The sequence below is a fragment of the Prinia subflava genome, chromosome 32 (assembly GCF_021018805.1).
Source record: "Prinia subflava isolate CZ2003 ecotype Zambia chromosome 32, Cam_Psub_1.2, whole genome shotgun sequence".
Lineage (NCBI taxonomy): Eukaryota > Metazoa > Chordata > Aves > Passeriformes > Cisticolidae > Prinia > Prinia subflava.
The window spans coordinates 26,326-45,717 of record NC_086278.1 but is presented as its reverse complement, the minus strand read 5'-3'; the positions used below and the strand labels follow the sequence as shown (position 1 = coordinate 45,717).

General features: G+C 54.7%; 1 protein-coding gene across 7 annotated transcripts; it reads left to right on the top strand.

Annotated features, from left to right (window-relative positions):
* Positions 1-4,586: 4,586 nt before the first annotated feature.
* LOC134563004 (steroid 21-hydroxylase-like) lies at positions 4,587-11,439 on the top strand. Of its 7 annotated transcripts, none has more exons than XM_063420718.1 (10): positions 4,607-4,824; positions 5,108-5,197; positions 5,763-5,914; positions 6,393-6,488; positions 6,762-6,869; positions 7,597-7,683; positions 8,059-8,244; positions 8,998-9,158; positions 10,116-10,219; positions 10,776-11,439. In XM_063420718.1, the coding sequence occupies exons 1-10, from the start codon at positions 4,635-4,637 to the stop codon at positions 11,021-11,023; spliced, it is 1,422 nt and encodes a 473-aa protein (XP_063276788.1). In that variant the 5' UTR covers positions 4,607-4,634; the 3' UTR covers positions 11,024-11,439. The 7 variants fall into 7 exon arrangements, with proteins under 7 accessions (XP_063276792.1, XP_063276791.1, XP_063276790.1 ...); XM_063420717.1 differs by having other exon boundaries at positions 10,725-11,439; XM_063420716.1 differs by lacking the exon at positions 10,776-11,439 and having other exon boundaries at positions 4,600-4,824; positions 10,116-10,718.
* Positions 11,440-19,392: the final 7,953 nt, after the last annotated feature.

The following is a 19,392-nucleotide window of genomic DNA, read 5'->3' as shown; positions in this document are numbered from 1 at the left end:
ATGGAGAGTTGCAGCTCTGAAGGGAAAGAATCTTGAGCAGCAGCATTAAATGCATGAAAACCTGAGATGGGAAGAAGGTGCTGCAAAACACCACAAACTGAAGTTGGCCAAAGCCATAGTATGGGCTTCAGCTTAAGCAGAGGTGAAGACAGAGCAGTGACTCCTTCTCAGCCTGGGGACCCTCCTCAGCCTGCCTGGCTCCCAATCTTGTCCTTGTACCAGTGTGCCCAGGAACAGTATTTCATGCCCCCCACACACTGCTGCTGTCACTCACAGTATCCAAATCCCCCACCTCACACAAGAACTGGTGAGTTCCTGGGTTTGCTGCCATTATAACCCAGACAACTGTGCTCCTGATGGTGTTTATCATTCTGCCTTTATTCTGAAATCATTAATTGTGCCCTGAAGCTGTCCAAGAGCGGGTTCTGTTTCTCTGGCGGCTGAAGGGCTCTGGGCTGGTCCTGCAGTGCATATCTGATTTAAGTTGGGCAGCTGTGGGGATCGGGTGGAGGCAGATGTTTTAGGTGCCTACCCAGACTGGGAGGGGCCAGTTCCCTGGTGCTCTGTAAGAGATGCACTGGTTTTCCAGGCACAGCTGGTTCATGGCCCAGCTCTTAGAGGTGCTGGGGCAAGCAGCCCAGCTGTTCAGGCGCAAGGATGGCTGCTGGTGTCAGAACGTTTTCCTTGAGGAAGAAAGGATGCCTTTGATCGTTGAGAGTCTGGCCCATATGGGTGGGAGCAGGACATTCCTCTGGAATGCTGGGATGCTGAATTGCTGGAACTCCCAGGACAGTTTCTCCACAGCCAATACAAGGGAGGAAGAGAAATGGTCTTTATACTCCTGAAACAGGTGAGCCACTTCACCATCAATGCCTCTTTGTCTCTCCAGACCATCACTGCCAATGAACAGGGAAATGCTAACAGTATGCTCTGTATAATGTTCGTCCACGTGGATCATGTGCATTGAGCTTTGTCTGGATCTGTGGGTAACTCTGCATCATGAGGCTGACCCCTTGAAACGTGGGGGTCTTTGTTCAGCCTAATAAGAATTTACAATGAGCATTGCACCCCTGACTGGTGGCTTATGACACCTGCTTTTCCCACTCCCCTCATTGTGGAACCCGCAATATCCCCCAGGGACTCCCATTCCCAAATTCACCTGGGACTCCACAGATCTTCCAAAAACTCCCCAGGAGAGTTTCCCGGGGACTCCCAAAACCATTCTGGGAACCCTCCCAAACAGCCTCTGGGACCCTTCCAAATTCACCCCAGGACTCCCAGTGTTCCCCAGGAAGCCCTTGAATGTCCTCAACCCCCCAGGAATGCCTTGGTACACTCCAATCACTCCTCAGGAGTCCCTCAAATCCATCTTGGGACTCTCAACATCCATCAGGATCCCACTCCAACCCCTGCCACCTTCTATCATCCCCCACATCCCCCAAATCAACACTGGAAACTCCAAATCCCCCTCACACCCCAACATCCCCTGGGACACTGAACCCCCCTCTTGACCCCTCAAATCCACTCTGCACCCCCCAAATCAACCCCAGGATCCTCATAAACAACCCCTCAGACACTCCAAATCCACTCAAGCACATCTTGACCCCTCAAATTCACCACAAGATTCCTGCTCCCCCTCCCCAAACACCCTCTACTCCCTGGGACCCCTCTGGCGGCCCCCAAATTTAACCTGAAAACCTCTCCCTCCCAGGACTGCCCCAGACACCTACTGGGACCCTCCAAACACCTCCAGACTGCCCTCCCCCCAGTCCACCCTGGAACACCAAATTCCACCCTCAGAATCCTCACAAACACTCTCTAGAACCCTCAAGACCCCCAAATCCACCCTAGTACACCCCAGAGTGATTTGGAACCCCACACCCCTGGGACCCTCCAACTCCCATTAGATGCCCCCAAATACACTCCAGGATCTCCTCAGACACCCCCTTGGATCCCCTGGGGTTTCTCACCATGCTCTGGATCCCCCAAATCCACCCTGAGACACACAAATATCTGCTGAGAAGCCTCTGAGACCACCGAAATCCACCCTGGGACCCCTTAAACTCTCCCTGGAACCCCCTGGGAACACCCCTACACAAAGCCCCCCTCACCACTGTTCCAGCCCCAACATGTCCTTGCCCTCCCCCTACCACGTGGTGGCCTTGTCCTCCCTCAGTGTCCTTGTGTGCCTCCTGATGTCCTTGGGTCCACCCATCCCCCAGAGGCCTCCCAGACTGGATGTCCCTTCCCCTGTGGTGGCACTGTCTCCCTCACTGTCTAGGGTGTCCCTAGAGGGTTGTCGGCATGCCCCCAGGGTGTCATTGTGTCCCCTTTCCCACAGTGGATGTCCCCAGGGGGGTGCCCTCCAAGTCTCCTTGCCCAGGATATCCCCAAGACATCACCCCCTTGTCCCCCTACCTGAGGTGTCTCCAAGGTGTCCCTGTCCAGTGTGTCCCTGTCCCTGGGGTGTCCCCACATCATCCCCAGGGTGACAACCGGGGTGTTCCCACATCCCCAGCATGTCCCCAAGGTCTCCCCAGGGTGATGGCCCTAGACCAGGATGCCCCCCTCCATGTCCCCTATGCCCCCTCATATCATTCCCACTCCTGTGCCTACCATGATCTCCGATGTCTCCATGTCCCCACATGTCCCACCATGTCACCATATTCCCCGTATCACCCTATGTCCCCCAGCATTCCCCATGTCCCCCTGTTTCCCTACATCCCACTCTCCCTTCCCCTGTCACAGGTGCAGGAACTCCGCTTGCACTTCACCCAGGGGGCGCCATACCATTGGTATGGCCCTGATGGTGCTGCAGGAGGTGAGGGCCAGGGGGGCCAAGGATGGTTCAAGGGGGATCCTCCTATGGGAGTTGAGGGAGGGGGGCTGGGAGGGTTCTATGGGCCTATGGGCACTTGGAGGAGAGCTGTGGGTACTGCGTGGGGGGGGGGGGGGGCGTTTCCAGAGGGACTGTGGCAGATCCTGTGGGTTCTGGGGGTGTTTCTGGGGGGTTAGGGAAGTCTAGGAGGAACTCTGTTGGTGCTAAGGGGATGTTGTTGTGTCTAAGGGAGAACCCATGGGGCTGAGAAGTTGGTGGAGAGGGGTCTTACAGGACCTGAGGGGGGAGTCTATGGCCTCTGTGGATGGGAGGCAAGTGTGAAATGCTATGGGGGAGGGGGCTTCCCCCAGGGAGAGGTCTGTCAGGGTATGGGGGGAGGGTCACTTGATATTGAGACCCAGTCCCCACTTCTAGGGGCACAGGGTGTTGAAGCTGCTTGTGGTTGGATTTGAAAGGACCCTGTGCCCTGAGAGTGTGTTTAGGGGGTTGCTGCCCCTTGGAGATGCTGTGAAGGAGTCAGGGGGTGCTGAGGGGCTTTGGAGTGCAGGTGATGGAGGAGACATACATGTGCTCACTGCCCGCTGCGTCATCTTGTTCCCCAAGGCCCTGTAGTTGGCCCGGCACCTGCAGGGGCCCCAGAGGGGGAATATCTGATGGGGGGTATGTCAAGGGTCCCCACACTATGACCCAACCCCTGGTACCTTCCCACAGGGACCACCACCCTGGGGCCCCCCTCCTGGCACCTTCACATCCCTAATCTTATTAATAAACCCACGCTGATCCCCACCTGGGACCCCCTTCTGCAGTACTGCTCCTGAGGACCCCCACCATGGGACCCCACCTCTGGAGTCCCCAAAAATTGCCACAGCGACAAATCCCAGGGGGTCCCCTTCCTCACTTCAGCACCCCTCAGATTATTGTGGTTCCCCACCTATAATCATTCTAGGACCCACTCACTGGAGGGACATCACCCCCCAAGGAGACATCTCTAGGACTCACACTGTTGGGGACCTCTCTCATTGCTGCTGGACCCAACAAAGGTCTCTGATCCTCAAATGCTGCTGCCAGAGTGAGGGAAATTGGGGCAGGCACCCATGGAGGGGCAGGCACCCATGGAGGTGCAGGCACTTAAGGGGGAGGTGGGAGCACCCATACGAGGGGTGTGGGGATTGAGATGGGGGATACCTGGGGAGGATTTGAGGGGTGAGGCACCCCCAGGGTGGGTGGTTCTGGGGAAATTTCAGTCAGCAGCACCCACAGAGGGTTCAGCAGGTCCCCCAAGGGGGAGGTATGAATGGGTGCACCTGGTAAGTTGATGGAAAGAGTTCAGGAGTGTACCCCATTTTGGGTGGTTAGGGATCAGGGGTTTGCTTTATGGGAGGAATCAATGCATCAGCAGCCAGGGATTCTAGGGTCAGGGCCTACGGGTCCGTTTTAGAGAGGATGGAGGGGCTGCATGCGGAAGCTCTCCCCTTCGTAAAACTACAGCGGCCGGTGAGGGGCAGGGCTTAACGAGAGACGGGTCTTTATGTCCCCCACATAAGGGCCGAGTCTCTAAGGGGTGGTGGGGGGTTTAGGGTCTGTTATGGGGGTTAGGCTCTGTGTGGGGCGGGGCTTAGGGTCCACTTTTATACGTGCGGGGGGGGGGGGGGGGGGGAGGGGGCGGACGTGCCGTGCTGGCGCGCGTGTGTGTGTGTGTAAGACCTGCAAGGGGCAGGACTTAAGGGGTGAGGCTCCATGGGCGTGGTTCCGGGTTTCCCCAATATAGAGGCTCTCCGGCCGCCTCCCGCGGGCCATGGCGGCTGTGGCGCTGCTCTTGTGCCTGCTGCTGCTGCTGCCGCCGCTGGCGGCGCTGCTGCGCCGGCGCGATGGGCGCGGCCCGCGCTGCGGGGCGCTGCACCTGCTGCACCCGCAGGGGGCGCTGCACCTGAGCCGCCTGGCGCGGCGGCACGGGCCCGTGCTGCGCCTGCGCCTGGGGGGCCGCGGTGAGTGGGGGGGCACCCCCGAACGGACCTGCCCCGAACCTGCCCTGGGACCCCAGATCCCCCCACAAATTTCCCTCTCCCTGGTCCTTAGAGACTCTCCGAACCCCCAACCCTGGTCTTTCCCCTGCTTGGGGACCTCTCCAAACTTCAGACCTCTCCTCAAACCAACCCCCCCAAACCTTTCCTGGGGCCCTAACCCCCAAAATCCCACGCCAGAACTCCCCACTTGGTTTGGGAACCTCCCCAGTTTTGGGGTCCCCCAAGCCCCTCCTCTTCCCTTCAGACGTGCTAGTGCCGAGCTCGGTGGGGACCATCCGTGAGGCGCTGGTCCGGCACTGGGGGGACTGGCTGGGGCGCCCCAGCAGTTATCTGGGTATGGGGGCAGGGGAAGCCGGGTGGGCCAAGGGGGGGGGAGGGGCGGGCGGGGAGGGTTGGAGCAGTTCCTGTGGGGTTTGGGGGAGTCGCTATGGAGTGTGTGTAGGGAAGCCTTTTGTGGGATTTGAAGGGGGTCACTATGGGGTTTTTGTGGGGTTTGGGGGCGTCTCTTAAGAGTTTGGGGGCGGCTATCGGATGGAGAGTCTCTGTAGGGTTTGAGGAGGTCCTTATGAGATTGAACGTGTTGTTATAGGATTTGGAGGAGGCCCCTATGGGGTTGGGGACATGGGTAGTGGGAGGGGGTGGTGGTAGTTCTGGAGGAATTGGTTGCCTGTAGGGGCTAGGGCAGTCTCTGGAGGTCTCTGCCCCACCAGGGACACCCTTCAACCTCCAGGGTTCTTGGTGGGATTAGAGGAGTCCTGTGGAGGAGGTGGCTATGGGGTTGAAGGAGGCTTTATGAGGTAGAGGGGCCCTGCAGAACACACCTGATTTGATGGAGGTGGGTCCCTATAGGGGCTGGTGGGGTTTCTGGGGGTCCCTGACTCCCCCTGCCCCAATGCCAGGGTCGTTGGTGTCACAGGGGGGCCGGGACCTGGCACTGGGAGGCCCCTGCCCTGGCTGGCGGCGGCAGCGGGGAGCAGTGCGGAGGGCACTGGCACAGGCTGGGGGGCGTCTTGGGCCCCTCCTTTGGCTGCAAGGCCGGGAGTTGTGTGAGGTGAGACCCTGAAACAACTTCTTCCCAAACTAATCGCCCTGCAACCCTGACACCCCCAAAACTTACCCTCCTTGCATTCCAAAACAGATCCCCAAACAATATTGACCAGGAAAACCCTGCCCCATGCACCCCAAAACTGATTTCTTAAACCCCACTCCCTTCACCCAAACCCCACCCATGCACCTTAACCATGCCCCCTGAATCTGAAAACTGCCTGCCACAAACCCTGCCCCCTGCACTCAACCCCTATTCTCTGCATCCCAAACGTGATCCCCAAACCCTGCACCCACACCACACTCCCTGTCCCCCAAAACTGACCCACCCAAACCTCACTCTCTGCACCTCAAAAGGGCATTAGCCGTCAGAGTCCCCAAAACTCCCTTAGAGCTCCCCACTTCTCTCCTGTGACTCCCTAAACTACCCTCAGACTCCCCCTTTATTTCCTCGAGGGCTCCTGCCAACCTCCTCTTCTCCCCAGGAGCTGCATTCCCATGGGGGGGTCCCCCTGGACCCCTTTGAGGTGTTCACCTTCCATACCTGCAGCACCATTGCACGCCTCCTCTTTGGGGACCTGGTAGGAATTTGGGGGGTCCCCAGGATAAAGACAGGGGTTTAGGGATGGACCCCAGTTTTTATGGGGGACCAGGGGTTTGGGGAGGACCCAGGAGTTTGTGGAGGGAACATCCAGCTGTTTGCGGGTACTGAGCGATTTGTGGATGGGTGGCAGGGTTTTGGGGGCACACAGGAGTTTGAGAGGACCCAAGTGTCTGAAACTGTGTTGCGAGTGTTCTGGGGGATCCAGAGAGAACTTGAGTACTGGACAGTACACAGGTATGTCCTCCTCCAGGTGCCCCCTCCAGGGGAGCTCCGGGCCTTCTCCCACTGCTTGGGGGAGCTGCTGCAGGTTTGGGGATGCAGCAGTGTACAGGTGCTTGACCTGCTGCCCCTTCTGCGGGTAAGCCTGGCAGATCCTATGGGTGGCCTATGGGGCTGTGACCGTTTTGCTTCATGAGGGTCTATGGAGCCCAGGGTTATAGAGCCCTATAGGGGCAATGAGGGAACTGTGGAGGGCTACAGGGGAGCTGTGGGCCCTTGGTGAGGCTGTAGGGCCCTGGGAAGGGTTATGAGTCTCAGGGGAGTTATGTGGCCCATGGGAGGGATATGGGGTTGGTGGGGTTATATGGGTTTGGAAGGGAGGTTATAGGATCTGTATGGGTCTGGAGAAGGATATGGGGGGCTGGCAGGGAGCATAGAGGGTCCATAGGGGGCTTGGGTGGTCCCTATGGCACTGGGAAGGGACTGTATAACCCTAGGAGAGGAATTATGGGATCTCTATGGGGCTGGAAAGGGGTTATAATGTCTATATGGGGCTAGGGGGAGTGTTATAGGGTCTGTATGATGTTGGGGAGCTCTGTGGACCTGGGAGGGGAAGTTGTGGGGGCTCTATAGGGCTAGAGTGGTCTATATGGGGTAAAGTGACTCTATGGAGCTGAGGGTGTCTATAGGACATTAGAGGGGTCTATATGGGCAAGGAGGGCACCTATAGGGTCATTGTGGCCCAGGGTACATAGGGTTTCTCCGGGCCTCAGGAGACTTATGAGGCATCTCTGGGGGAGGGGGTGTCTCTCTGAGGTCAAGGGTTCCTTGGGGGTTGGGGGTCCCTATGGAGTCCCTATCCCCAGGCCGTGCCGAACCCAGGATTGCGGAAGCTGCTGCGGCTTGTCCAGCGCCGTGACACCTTCGTGGAGGCCCAGATCCAGCGGCACCAGGTGGGGAGGCCTGGGGACCTGGGAGCAGCCAGGGGTCATGAGCAGTCTGGTGGGAACAGAGGGTCAGGGGAGACCCAGGGGTTTGGAAAATACCTGGGGGTCTGGAAGGGCCCAGGCTCTGGATAGAAACCAGGAGTTTGGTGGGGTACTCAGGGGCTTGAGGGGACCCACATATTTTAGAGGAAACAGAAGTTTGGGGGAACCCAAGTGGATGGGAGGACCCAGGGGTCTGGGAGGGATGTGGGGTTGGGGAGATGTAAGGGTTGCGGGAGGAACCAGGGGTTTGGGTGGACTTGGGGGTTTGGAAGGGATTCTCATGTTTGGGGGCAGCCAGGGGTCAGGAGAACCCCCCAACACATGTCATCTCTTTGCCAGGCGTGCCCCTCCCCTCCCCTGGACACAGTTCTGGGGGCGCTGCTGGGGCGTAATTCTGGGGCACAGGGGGGGCCCCTGAGTCCTTCCCGGCTGCACATGGCGCTGGTTGACCTGTTCATTGGGGGCACCGAGACCACGGCGGCTGCTCTGGGCTGGGCTGTGGCTTTCTTGCTGCACCGCCCTGAGGTGAAATGCATGGCCCTCCATGTCTTCCATACAGCACAGGAAGGTCCTGTGTGTCCCCAGGGGTCCCATATCCCCACCCACATACTATATATGTGTTCTATACATCCCTCATGTTCCCTTCTCCATGGGCTTCTTGCTGCTCTGTCCCCAGATGACATGTGTGGCTCCATGTGTGTCCCTGGGGGTCCCATATCCCCACCTGTGTCCTACATGTCCGCCATGTTTCCCCCATGGCTGACACCATGCTCTTGCACCACCCGTAGGTGCCGCATGCATGTCGAAGCCATGTCCAAATCCCCATGTGTGTTCCTGGGAGGGACTCATGTCCCCACATACGTTCCCCAGGAGGGTCCCATGTCTCCCACCCATGTCCCATGCATCCCCTGTGGCCACTGGTGTCCCCCCACCTTGTCCTGAGGTGCCACGTGGATGCCACTGACAGAGCTCTGTGTGTGTCCCCACGTGGCTCCTTGGTTTGGGCTTTCCATGGAGAGGTGGCTCAGGGTCTGGTGATAGAGGGTCCTGAGTGACAGGTCTGAGGGATCAGGAGTGTCCCCAAGGAGGAGGGAGGAGCATGTTGGGGGAGGGAGGGGGTGGTCCCAGGGCAGGTTTGGGAGTTTGGAGGGATCTGGAGATGGTTTGAGATCTCAGGGGCAGGTTTGAGTTCAGGAGGGTGTGGGTAGTCCCACCGCCACTGTGTGCCCTCTGGGATGCACCCTGACACCCCATGACAGACGTGCTCCACCTGTGCAGCTGCAGGCGCAGCTGCGGGCAGAGCTGGAGGGGGCACAGGGACCCCCTGGGCCAGGGGACATGGGGCGCCTGCCCCTTCTTCAGGCCACCGTCAACGAGACCCTGCGGCTGCGGCCTCCTGCACCCCTGGCACTGCCCCACTGCGCCTTGCGACATACCAGGTACCAGAACAGACCAGTACAGGCCAGTGTAGGGGAGGGATGCTGGGAGGAGCTGCTGTGAACCAGTCTGGGTGAGGGGGAACTGGGAGGAATCAATACAGACCAGTAAGGGACCCCTTGGTATCATCAGTAGGGTCCAGGAGAACCCAGCAGAGCTCATTACACCCCAGTGAGCCCCACTAAGACCCATCAGGTCCCAGTATGCCAGTAAGTGCCAGTAAATCCCAGGAGGGCCCAGTAGAAGTAGGCCCCAACAGGTCCTGGAATGACCCCAGTAGACTAACAGACACCCAGTAAATCCTAGTAGACCCCACAATAGCCCCAGGAGGTCCCAGCAGAGCCCAGAAGATCCCAGCAGGAGTTCCTGGTATATCCCAGTAAGTTGCAGTGTGGCCCCACTAAACCCCAGTAGACATCCAGTAGACTCTAGAAAAGCTCACTACGGCTCCAGCAGTTCCCAGTGACCCTCTGTAGACCTCAGCAGACACTCAGTAGAAACCAGAGAGCTCCAGTATGGCCCCAGCAGGACTCCACCAGATCCAGTATGGCCCCAATAGACACCAATCAACACCAAGTAGGTCACAGCGGATCCAGTATGGCGCTAGTAGATCCCACCCAGTATGCCAGTAGACACCCAATAAATTCTAGTAGGTGCCAGTATGGCTCCAGTAGATTCTTGTATGGTATCAGTAAACTCCAATAGGCACCCAGTAGATCCCAGAAGACCCCACAGAGGCCCAGTGTGGCCCCAGTAGACTTCAACAGACACCCAGTAATTTCCAGTTGCACCTAGCAGATCCCAGGATGGACTATGTAGACCCAAACAGACATCCAGTAATACTCCGTAGCCCCCAGAGAGCCCCTGTATGGCCTCTGTAGGTCCCAGTATGGCCCATGTAGCTTTTAGTAGTCCCTAGCAGATCCCGGTCCATCTCAGTGCCCTCCATCTCCTTCCAGTCTTGGGGGGCTCCCCGTGGTGGCTGGCACTGTCCTGGTCCCCAACCTGCTGGCAGCCCAACAGGACCCTGACATCTGGCAGCATCCTGAGGTCTTCCTGCCCGGTATGTGGGTACACCTGCACTCTGAGAGTCCCCATGCTGAACTCCTGGGGTCTCCTCAAACATCAAACTGGGTTCCCCCAACCGTGGGGTCTCCCTTGACTCCTGGGTATCCTGGGAACACCTTGGTTTCAACTCCAAAGCCTGAATCACCCAAACCCACGCCCCCTCCCCCAAACCTGTGGTTCTCACCCCCATCGCCATTCATCCCCCCATGCATCTGGGTACCCCCCAAAACCTGTGGGCCCCTCTGTTCCTCCCCTCTATTTCCCCCTCCTCCTCAAACCCCTGAGACCCTCCTCGGGTGTCTGTACCCTGAGAACACATTCCCAAACATGTGAATCCCCTCTGACACCCTGAGGTTACCCCCAAGCCTCAGGGTCCCTCCAAGCCCCTGGGTCACCCCAAACCTCCATGTCTCCCTTCTGAACCCCGGGATCCAACCTGGTGAATCCCCCTCTAAACTTGTGCGTCCACCCCGAAATCTTGGGTCTCCCCATCGCCCCAGCTCCCCCCGAAAGCCTGCGGAGTCCCTCAATCCTGATCCGTCGCCCCCCAGAGCGGTTCCTGGCCCCGGGCGTCCCCTCGCGGTCGCTGCTGCCGTTCGGCTGCGGGGCGCGATCGTGCCCGGGGGAGGGGCTGGCGCGGGCCGAGCTCTTCGTGTTCCTGGGGCTGATCCTGAGGGAATTCCGTCTGGAGCCGGGTCCGGGGGGACTGCCGGGGCTGAGGGGGTCGCCAGGTACGGTGCTGCGCTGCCCTCCCTTTCGCCTGCGCATGGTGCCCTGCCAGCCCCCGGGCTCACCCTGACCCTGGCCTGACTCCACCTGACCACTTTATTACTTTTCCTGAACACTCTGTGACTCACCTGACTTTTCCTGACCCTTCCTGAATACACCTGACTTCATCTGACCCTGTGTGACACTGTCTGAACCTGGCTGACCTTGGTCTTACTCCTGTCACAGTCCTATGCCTCACCTTGACACTGGCTATGGCCCTAGCTGTGACCCTACCTACCTCCATCTGGCCCCTGCTTGAACCCTGCATGACTCCATCCCAACTCACCTGACCCTTACTAACCACACTTGACTCCACCTGATCCTACCTTGGTGGTAGCCTGACCCATGGGTGGTTCAACACTCCAGATGCCTGGGTCTCCTCCCAATGCCAGGGTCAGTGCAGTAGGCATTTACTTCTCCCCAATAAAATTTATAGTTTTGACCCCATCCCGCAAGTTCCGGCTCTTCCTGGGACACCCCCCCCCAAAACCTCCGGAACCCCCGAAGCCAAGCCCTGCCCCCACCCTGCGTGGCAACACTCGGCACCCACCACAGCCGCAACCCTCGGACTGCATTAGGGGATATCGCTCTGGCTGATCCCCACCTTCCCGCTCCGCAGAGCCCCTCTCCGGAGAGGCTGCGGCCCAGGCTGGGGTCGCAGCCCTGCGAGGCACGGCGGGTGTCCATCAATCTGTGCGGGGCGCTGGGGTCCGCCGCGCCGCTTGGCAACAGGTGACTTGCAGCACGAAGCGCTCTGATTGGCCAAGGGCTGGCGTGCCTGGCAACCGAGGCTTCTGATTGGCTTAGAACTGTGGAGGGCGGGAGGGGAGTGAAGCGCAATCCCCAGAGCAACACCCCGAGAGAGAGGGGCTCGAGGGGCGGGCGATTGGTGGGGCTGGAGGGTTGAGTTGTTCTCCGAACAACGATATCGAGGGAGCGGGAGGCGAGGAGCGCTCTCCCCGACGCAAAAACACGAGGGAGAGAGCAGCGGGGAGGGGACGAGACCCTCTCCGCGTTTCCAAGTCATTTGTGGCAAGGGGAAGGGGAAGGGTTGGTCGGTGAGGAAAGGCAAGGGAGGGAAAAGCAATACAAGGGGAAAGCAATACGAGGCAAAGCAAGCGTGGGGTAGGCAAGGAAAGGGTAAGAAACGCTAGGAAAGGGGGGATTGAACAAGGCAAATCAACAGAGGGGAAGGCAAGACAAGGGAAGGGAGGGGCAGGCAAGGTAAAGCCAGGCAAGGGAAACCAGGCAAGGCAAGGGGAGGCAGTGAAAGGCAAGATAAGGAAAGGGAGGGGTAAGCCAGGTAAAGCAGTGCAAGACAAGAGAGGGGTTGACAAACCAAGGTCGGGGAGGAGGGAGGTAAGGGTTAGGGTTAGAGAATAAAGCAACAGTTGCTAATGCACCTGTGTGTCAACTGAGAGCGGGGACACAGGACACAGGGACAGACAGGCATGGAGACATACAGGATATGGGGGATACATAGGACACAGAGGGCATAGAGGCACAGGATCTAGGGGACACAGGATATGCATGCACAGGGGACACAAGGACACATGGGGACACAAATAGGACATGGGGGAGACACAGAACTGTTCTTGTGTCCCTTGGGATTGGTCGCATCTCCCATGACTGACCGAAGGTGATGCTGTCCCTTGCATGACCTATCTGTCCTGGCAGCTTTCATCTGGGAGTAATCCTTGGATGTATTGAATTTTGGATGCAAAAACATCAGCCTATGAAAACTAAGTTCCAAAATACCAGAATAACCTAGTTTTGAAATAATAGAAAACTAAATGTTGAAATACCAACGAAAACAATGTTTCAAAATCTCAGATTTTAAATACCAGAATTGTAACCTAACCCAAGTTCTAAAACACCAAAATAACCCAGTTTCAAAATACCAGAACAGCAAGTTCAGAAATACCAAGGTAACACAGTTTCAAAACACCAGACTACTAAGTTCCAAAGTACCAAATTAATTCCATTTCAAATTACCAGAATATCAAGTTTAAAACTATCAAAATGATCCCATTTCAAAATATCAAACTGAAAAATAACAATTTTCAGATCTTGTATATGGGTAGGATTTCCAAACCCAAAAGAATGCAATATTGTCAAAATGGGATCTGTGCTACCAAAATGGATATTTTCTCCTTGGAAGAGCTTTCCCCTGATGACCATCAATACCTGTATTCATTCTAATTGTACAGCCAGATGTAAGGATTTTACTTTAAAAGCAAACACTTGTAGGAGCTTTCTGCCTAGATTGTGTCTATGAGGGCAGGAAAACTGTGGTTGGGGTCAAAGTGAATCATGATTTTAAAGAGTTAAGATTTAGCTAAGGGTTAGAAGCAATTGATATTGATCGGGATGTAAGTTAGATAAATAAGTTATAGGTTAATGATTATTAGATGCTTAAGCTAGAGCTAATTGTTGTATTGTTCACCATTATGAGCTCGTTTATAGAAGGAAGTAGAGTAAGTGAACTGTTGTAAGAACATATTGAAACCAGTAGAACAATGCCCAGCACCTGGACTTTATGTCAATCAGTCACGAAGCAGGGGACCTTGGATCCTGCCAGAGGGTCAGAGACCTGATGAAGATTTTCCTGATTTTATCCCTTAAGACCACTGACTCGAGACCACTGACCCTATTCAAGAGGTCACATGAAGGACTAATAACCTCATTTCAACACAGAACGGGGATGGGAGGTGATGAGATTATGCATATGTATTGTACGTAAGATTTTGGGAAATAAATAAAGGGCAAAGAACCTTGTATGGGGCGGTCACGCCTTTCGGAGGTGATGGTGTTAATAAACATACCACTTCCTAACTTTAACTAGTTAGAGGGTCTTTGTCCATGATCTTCGGTTTTAATGACTCAGTTGGCGAGCTAGGTAGGAGCAGGTTCTGTGTAGTCGTACATTTCTGTACCCGAGCAGGTGTTTCTATATAAGGAAGTTAAACTAGATGTTTCTATAGCCTGCTAGTTGCAATTGGAATTGGCTCAGTACCAGCACAGACACAGTGATAGGGCTTTGGAAGTGCACCTCAAAGCCTAGTGTCTATCTCATTGGGCAAAAAGCCAAATAAGCCCACCTAGACCATGGAGTATTAAAGAGCCAGCAAAAGAGATGCAAGTGGCTTTTTGGGAATGCCTCACAGTGTGACTGTGCTTGGTACACTGTGCTCGGCTTATCTCTTTTCATTTTGTAATGTTTGTTATTTTTGCTGTTATTAAAACCTTTATTTTACAAAGCATATCCTGGGAAGCCGTCTCGCTATTTTATTAAGCCATTTCTCCACTGGCTGGACCCTCGGAGGTATTGAGAGAAAACTCAATAGTTCTGCTCGGCTGTGATACCAGCTCGGGACATGGACCCCCCTCGGGGCGCCCCTGGCATATTCCTGGAAGAGTGGGCTCTGCTGTCAGACTGTTCATACAGCAGCAGACAAGGACTCCTGACTACCAAAAACTTCGGGCAAAAGGGTATGTTTAAAAATTGAAACAGTTTTAAACGGTGACCTGTAAGGCATACGCGTGGTCAGGAAAGGCCGTTGGTAAGTCGTGGGAGACGTCCCACGCTCAACCTGTGCCTATGCAGTGTGCTTGCAAGCTGAAATTGCAGTTGGTATCGGGTCAGTTGTATTTCGTTGCCAGCAGAGAGAGCTGTTGAGCTGTTGTACTGGTCCGGGGAGGGGGGTGCGGGGGGGTGGGGTGCTCAGGCTTCGGTTGCTGGCAGAAGGGGATTTTGCCATTTGTTGAGCCTTAAGAGGGGTCAATTTGCTAGCAATTTAGGGCTAGCAGTGGTAAGGGCAAATCCTGGTCTGTGGTTGTTATGCTGTGTGAATGTGTCCTGACTCTGAGAGCGATTGTGAAAGAGTTTGTTGAAATGTGCTATGGGCACGAAAGGAGTGGGAGTTTGGACCCACGGTTCCCTTCTCAGGCAACTGAAACGGTCGAGAAAAAACAAAGCCAGTGGGGCACATGATTAAAGCATTTGAAAGCGCTGCATGTTGTGTGATTCCTCAATAATAGGCCCCCCTCCCCGCTGTGACTGTGGTGTGTGGGTACTTCGGTTACGGGGGACAGTATTCACTGCAACACCCGCTGTTCACCTTAAAAGAGTCCGGACGCTGAGAGTTGTTCAGCCTTGCTGTTCAGGTGTTTTTTGCCTGTGGAATTTGAGATACAGAGGTTGAGTGCTTTAGTATAGTGTGTTTGTAAGTGTTTCCCGCGGGAATAATGAGTTTGTGGTGATAGTTTGCGTGGAACATACGTTTTGTTTGTGTGTAAGCGACTTGGAGTTGTGTTTTAGAACGATGATGCATTTTTTGAGACAACACTGCCATCTTGTGTCAAAAGTTATAAGTGCAGCACACGTTGAGTGAAATAGTGTAAGTGGTCTGTTTGAAAGAGCTAATTAGTTTCTGAGAGCTGAGACGTGAACGTTTTGAAGTAGATTGGGGACAAAGGACAGGACCAGTTTGGCGAGGAGGAGTATAAGCCTTTGATAAGAGCTTAGTTGTGATTTTAGGAATGGAAATTGTGCTTGTAGATGCTGATTGCTAGAATTACAATAAGGGTAGCTTCTGTCTGAGAATTCAGTCTGGCCAGATGGACAGAGGGAACTCATTTGCCTCAGTAGTTTGGACTCGACTCGTAGGAGTTTGTGAATTCAGTGAACTGGTGGATAGTCAAGGGAAATAAGAGATTATGTTTAGAAAGTTTGTATCAGATGTCTGCTGGAGGAGTAGTGGTTTTGGATTGGGAGCAATAGGCTGTGGAGAATTTTGAAAATCAAAAAGGAGTGAATGGAATATCTTGTATTTTTAGGAAATTTCTTGCTGCTTTTGGTGCATCTAGAAGTTGACTTTGTGCATGGGTGCTATGTTGCCTTTCGATGGAAAGGCAGGCAACCTGGTTTCAGAAAGCCAGCATGGCGGCTCGACCTTCTCCTGAGCCACTCGGGCTACTGACACGCTGACACCAATGTGGTGGACAGCAAATGGCGTTTATTGGGTCAGCACGTGGGGTTAAATAGTCTAAGGGGTCTTTACTACGTCAGAGCGGGGGGGCCAAGGGTTCAAGGTGAGAGGCCAATGGGGTTAGGAGGGGTCACCACCGGAGAGACGGGGGGAGGGTCCTTATCTTTCCGTGACATTGTGAGATCTTCCATTCACCTTTTCTTATCTAACACACACATCTCTTCCCCCCGCCCCCCCACAAATAAATGAGGCAGTTAAAACATAACAAGGAGAACAAGGGGGGTTTGGAGAACCTGAGTAGGTTTTGCGGGGCAGATCAGGCAGACCTCGCGACTGGCAATGTTCATAGTTAGACTCACAGCATTTGTTGTTGTCTTACAAACAGAATGTTGGCCCGTTCTAAGCGTGTTTGAACAAATGAGACTAGCTTGTTTAGCAGGCACGGTCTAAAGGTGAGAGCTAAAAGCAGCATTGCCAGTGGACCTATCAGGGTGGAAATTAGGGTGGTGAGCCATGGCGATTGATTGAACTAGGACTCGAACCAGCTTTGTTGGGCTTCTCTGTCTCTCTTTCTCTGGGCCAGTCTGTCTCGGAGTTTTGCCATGGAGTCTCTAACAACTCTTGTATGGTTAGCATACAAACAGCATTCTTCTTTCAAGGCGGCACACAGGCTTCTTTGTTGCATGAACAGGAGGTCTAGTCTCTGCCTGTTCTGTAGGACGACTTCTGAAAGCGAGGAGACTGATTTCTCTAGGAAGGAGATGGATTTCTTGATCTTTTGCAAGTCTTCGTCGATGGTCATTTGTAACTGAGAAAGTCCTTGGTGTCAGGTCACAAGGGCTGAGACACTTGTGGCCGTGCCAGCTGCTCCCAGTCTGAGCAGCATCGCGATGGTTACTCTTGTTATTATCTCTCGTTTGTGGAGCCAGCCAGGTTCTTCAAAAAGTTGGCACACCTCCTCGTCTGAGTGTGTGAAATACAAAGTTATGTTTCGTGTCAGGGAAATGAAGAAAATCTGTGTAATCATAGTGATGGAACACAGCCATGGGACAGTTATAAAGATGAGTTCTAATAAACAGCTGAGGAAAGCATGGAAGGAAGTTTTTGAATAAATCTTTTGCTTGCAATTATCTATTATAAGTCTCAAGCTATTCTGCAATTAGTGTTCTTTAATTATAACTTTAGAAGCTTGCTTTGTATTAAAGAATTTTAAACTGTAGTTTTAGAGTGCAAAAAGGTTTTCTTTTAGACAAAAGAAGGAAAAAGGAGGGGGCTCAAGCCTCACACAAGGTGGGAAAACATCCTGGACATGAAGATATGACTTCAGTTCACTGATTTATGACTCCTGGAGAAGGAAACTGGACATCAACTTTGGAGATGGATGGACTTGAAAATAGAGATGGGACCCCCACATCTGGAAGCCAGATCCCACCACCTGGAAAAACATATCCTGGAAGTACATCCTGGAGTATTGAAATATCAGAATAGATCACAATGGTCCATAGAATTATACAGGACAATCTATAGATTTATGGCTGTTAGGTATTGAATTGTGACGTTAAAACTAGAAATGGAAACTGCTGAGAAAGCTTATGAATATGTATAAAATACCATCAAAACCAGCAATGGGTGTGCAGTTGGAAGGGAAAACCCCTGCCACTGTACCCAGCGCTGCCTCTTTGCTCACACTTTACCATGTTAATTAATTAATTATTAAATTGCTGCTTGATATATTGGCCGTGTCAAGCGTCTTATTTTTAACAAGTGGTACAGGACTCTAGGAATGATCAGAACTTGAACACAGAAATCATTAGTCTCATTGAATTTGGATTGTGAACTCTTTCCGGAGTGGCTTAAGGTTTTATTAGGTTTTGCTTTAACCCTTGCTAGCTTCTCTGTCTCTAAATCCCAGTCAGTGTCTGACAGTTCTCTCGAACTGCTGCCGCTGGTGGTTTCCGACTGAGAGTCGGAAGCGGACTGCCAGTGCACTTCTGGGTTCGGGTGCCGTTTCGTGCGGCCCTGGCCCCGCTCTTCCCCTCGGGGGTGGTGCCGCTCCCGCCCCCTGGGCTCGTCCTGCCTCCCGCGGGGGGAAGTCTCTCCCTTAAATGGTGGCAGTGTTGAACGCAGCTCCCGATGGGGCGTGTTCTCTCTGCCACTGTTCCGCGCGTGCGCGTTTGCGAAAGCCCGAGGTTCCGAGCCGAGCGCCCGCTCCCCGCCGCTCCCCTGTGCATACACATTTGCGAGAGCTCGCGTCTCCGAGCCGAGCGCCCGCTCCCCGCCGCTTCCCTGTGCATACACGTCCGCGAGAGCCCGCGGTTCCGAGCCGAGTGCTCATTCCCCGCCGCTCCCCCGTGCACATGTGTCTGCGAGAGCCCACAGCTCTCGGCTGAATGCGCGCTCCCTGCTGCTGTCCCGTGCATAGGGGTCTGCGGGAAGCTGCCTCTCCGAACTGCGCATGCGCTCTCCGCCACTGTGGCCGTGGAAATCTGCAGTGCCATTCCAAGCATGCACTCTCTCCCTTCTTGTCGCTCGTACGCGCCAGCAAAAGCCCGCGGCTTTTGTCTGAGCACGTGCTCCTCTCTCTTTTCCCCGTCTTTCCCCCGCGCATGCGCGTCGGCGAACACCTGCGGCTCTGGGCTTTCCCCACTAAGAACATCTAGACCCCGCCCTTCCCCGTGGCTGCCGACGCGATTTTCAAACACATATGGCGGCGGTGCCGCCCGCGTGTTTTCCTGTGCCACGTGCTCGGCGTCTCTGGCCTCGCTCGCCAATCCCTCCCAGAAAATCTGTGCGTGCTGCCGCGCCTCGGGCACTGAAATGCTGGCTGACAGCGAAGAGACCCTTGGGGGACCCATGGATTTTTGGGAAGGTTCCGTGGGCAAGGGGGAGGCCGGCGGGTTCAGCGGGGGGGCCGGGGGGTTCCCTGAGTGCACCGGGGAGTTTGGACTCGGGCTCCGGGAGGGGGGAAGCATGCCTGGCTCCCGCGGTTCCCCACCCTCGGACAAATCATTTTCAGATGCCGTTTGCGTTGTAGCTCCCACCCCCAGCTAGCAAGCACACGTGCATGGCGCTCCAGGTCTCCTGTTCCTCCATTGCCTTGCGTAGAGCCTGCTCGACCCTTCCCCACGCCTTGAGGCTTTTAGTGCTGCCCATGGGTTTAGTATTTTCGGCTAGGGCAACCGTGCACCTCCCCCAAACTGCCGAATGTAATACATCTACTGGTCGTTCGACGACCTCAAGCTCTAATAACTTTGCCATAGCAAGTTTAAAATTCTTGAGCTTGCACGCAATTCCCCACTGTTTATGAATCGAACTTACGACTTTCGCCATGGCTTCCATTGGCTGGTCTGATGGCGTCCCGTCCGCCTAGGGTCAGATCCTTTGTCCTGCCTTGGCCGCTGCTCCTGTC

Coding starts and splice junctions, on each gene's coding strand:
- LOC134563004 (XM_063420716.1), top strand. CDS start 4,635: ATGGCGGCTGTGGCGCTGCTCTTGTGCCTGCTGCTGCTGCTGCCGCCG. Junction 6,870..7,596: donor ACCTGCTGCCCCTTCTGCGG/GTAAGCCTGGCA, acceptor CCCTATCCCCAG/GCCGTGCCGAACCCAGGATT. Junction 7,684..8,058: donor CCCAGATCCAGCGGCACCAG/GTGGGGAGGCCT, acceptor TCTCTTTGCCAG/GCGTGCCCCTCCCCTCCCCT.